Here is a 3,009-nt window from a genome sequence, read left to right as displayed (position 1 = left end):
ATTTTCTATCCATACATATAAATTTTAAATATATTAAAATTATAAGGCATCTTTGAGTAAACTGCGAGTATCATTTAAGTAGGCTATGTCGTGGCCGGCCAAGTGTCCTCTGTTTTGGAAATCAAAATATGGTCACCCTATAACTAACGTTAGCTCAGGAAGCTAACTAACGTTAGCTCAGGTGGCTAACTAACATTAGCTCAGGAAGCTAACTAACATTAGCTCAGGTGGCTAACTAACATTAGCTCAGGAGGCTAACTAACATTAGCTCAGGTAGCTAACTAACATTAGCTCAGGAAGCTAACTAACATTAGCTCAGGTAGCTAACTAACATTAGCTCAGGAAGCTAACTAACATTAGCTCAGGAGGCTAACTAACATTAGCTCAGGTAGCTAACTAACATTAGCTCAGGAAGCTAACTAACATTAGCTCAGGAAGCTAACTATAAACTCTGTAGGATTCATATTGAAACGTGGACAAAGGCCAAAGTTATTCAACAATGATCAGTTTCCTGTCTCCAACATGTCGGTGTGTTTCATCAGGTCTGTTGTCACAGGTCACAGCCCCAGGCCTCTAATGGAGACAGGCCTTTATCTGTTCAGACATGCAGCCACACAGGACCAGTGACAGAGCGGGTGTTGAACTGACGTTTGACGGTAGTCGTGCATCTCTTTACTGAACTATAACAACATATTGAGGTGAGCTGAGGTTTGTCATTTACTAGAATAAGACGAGGAGATGAACTCTGAAGCAGGAAGTGCTCTGATTGTCCCCTCAGCACAGCTTCCTGTCTGACACTCTGTCACACAGACATGACCTCTGACCCATCAGAACCTCTGTGACGTGCACAAACATTCATCACTGTGTTACCTGAGTGATCTATAACACTGTCTCACAGCACGCTGGGAAACTCCGCCCACTCAGTCCCACCACGCCATAGCATGATCAGAGCACAGTGACAGTGACGATTATTGGCAGCAAACTAATAGTCTGATTAACTCAAGTTTTCATCTGTGTCGACGTCACGTGTGTCACGTGTGTCACGTGTGTCACGTGTGGGCGTGTCAGTGGAGCTGCAGGAGCCACAGTGGGCGGAGTTTTATTTCTCGATCAGGCTGTAAAGTTTAAAGATGACATCATCAGGTCATCAGGGGTTAAAATACACTGTAATCATGCTGCAAACACAACCATGTCCCAGGTGCATCAGAGGTTGTTTGTTGGTCTGCAGCTCTGCACGAATCCCCGCCCCCCCCACCATGGCTCTTATAAACCAGTCCCAGTGTTTACTGGTCCCAGTTAATGGGAGCAGTGGGCCGTCACTAACAGCAGCTTTCTGCCTGACTGATCCTCTGTGAACACACACTCACACACACACACACACACACACACACACACACTGTGAATACACACACACACACACACACACACACACACACACACAGATAGAGCAGTACGTGTCACAGACAGGAAGTGACCTCACAGCGTGATGGCAGACTCACCCTCAGGTTAACCTTTTCCTGTCCCAGTCTTCCCAGACCTGCTGAGCGCCATCCCCGTCGGCCTCCACGTCTCCGTCATCTTCTTCTGTGGTGTGGTCATCGTCTTCTCCTCCGTGGCTACCGGCTTCTTCTTCTTCAACGCCTTCGGCCGACCCTACGAGACGCTGCAAGGCCCCATGGGACTTTACCTGTGGACCTTCATCAGCTGTGAGACACACCATCATGACAACATCACTGATAACTCCATAGCCCTTTTTAAACAGGAGTTGTGCAAATTAGCAGGAAAGCCCAATCAGTCTTTTTTCAGCATTGGCAGTATAAAAACAAAATGCCGCCTACCTACTTTTGTTTATACAGAATGTGCCTTTTTCGGGGCAATGGGGGGCGTGAGCAAGTAACAAAACGTGTAGCTCAGCGTGTGACGTAAACAGTGACGTGGGAGGGAAGGGGAGGGTGGTGTTCCTCCAGTTTCAGTCAGACATGTTTACGTGTATCAGCAGGATGCCATAGTTTGACCTGAATGTGGGCGGGGCATAGGACGGAAACAGAGGGCTCAGTGGGGACGGAGCACCTGCTGCAGCAAGCCAACACGCCGTCTGTGGTCATTTTGACTTGACCAGCGGACTTCACTACAAGCTGATTGGCTGTTGAAACAGGTGACGTGCTTTAAAACCAGCTGCCGGCCATTTGACCAGCTGAGCGTCAGGTGACATCATCAGCCGGCTTGAGTCCAGCTCAGATGGGCCAGCTCACACCGCTGACACTTTTCTCTGTGACGTTCTGAAACGGTTTTGTCTTGTCGTGAATCTTTGGTCTGAACTGGACTTTAGAAACATCAGCTGCAGGTTAACGCCCTCACACACACACACCTGCGTCTGTGTGTGTGTGAGGGCGTCATTGTTCACTCTCACTAACACAGTTTCAGGACTGAACAAAGCTGGAATGAAATTTATCAAAGATCTGACAAAGTTGTCTTCAGGGATTCTGGGTAGAAAGTTTGGAGGTGGGTCTGTGATTCTCTGAGTGGGCGGGGCTAAGTGAGGTCTTTGTGAGAGGTGTCAGCTGAACGCTAACAGATTAAAAGTCATCGGGTACAACCCTCAGATGATAGAGAGACGTTAATAACAGACTGCAGGACGGACTGAAGACAAGAAGGACTTATCTGAGACATTTGGTCGGAGCAGTATGACAGAGACAGGAGGAGGGACACGGAGCTGTGGACCACAGTCTGTGAGGTGTCGACTCCTTCACTTCAGACTGATCTAAAGCCCCGTCTCCTCCAAACCCTTTCAGTCCAGCACCTTTGGAACCAGCAGTAACCCTTCAGACATGGTAACTAGACCCTTGGTCTGTTCAGACAGTCCTCTTAAATGTGGGCGGGGTTGTTGTCACTCACTGCTCCGTCCAGCACTCGCTGTATTTCCTCATCAGCGGTGACACAGATGGAAGTCTGCACCTGGTTTATCGTCCACAGAACGAGGCTGCACGCCCACATTTTCAGAACAAAATA

The 3,009-nt window shown here is 48.2% G+C and overlaps 1 protein-coding gene across 1 annotated transcript in view; it reads left to right on the top strand.

Annotated features, from left to right (window-relative positions):
- Positions 1-3,009, top strand: part of clrn1 (clarin 1) — a 9,189-nt gene that overhangs the window by 2,753 nt on the left and 3,427 nt on the right. The window contains exon 2 of the mRNA XM_050060732.1: positions 1,527-1,706. Coding sequence (XP_049916689.1) covers positions 1,527-1,706 — 180 coding nt within the window. The remainder of the gene's footprint in view (positions 1-1,526; positions 1,707-3,009) is intronic.

This window comes from Epinephelus moara, chromosome 2 (assembly GCF_006386435.1).
Source record: "Epinephelus moara isolate mb chromosome 2, YSFRI_EMoa_1.0, whole genome shotgun sequence".
Lineage (NCBI taxonomy): Eukaryota > Metazoa > Chordata > Actinopteri > Perciformes > Serranidae > Epinephelus > Epinephelus moara.
Note: the sequence above shows the minus strand (reverse complement) of the source record. Positions and strands in the feature narration are given on the sequence as shown.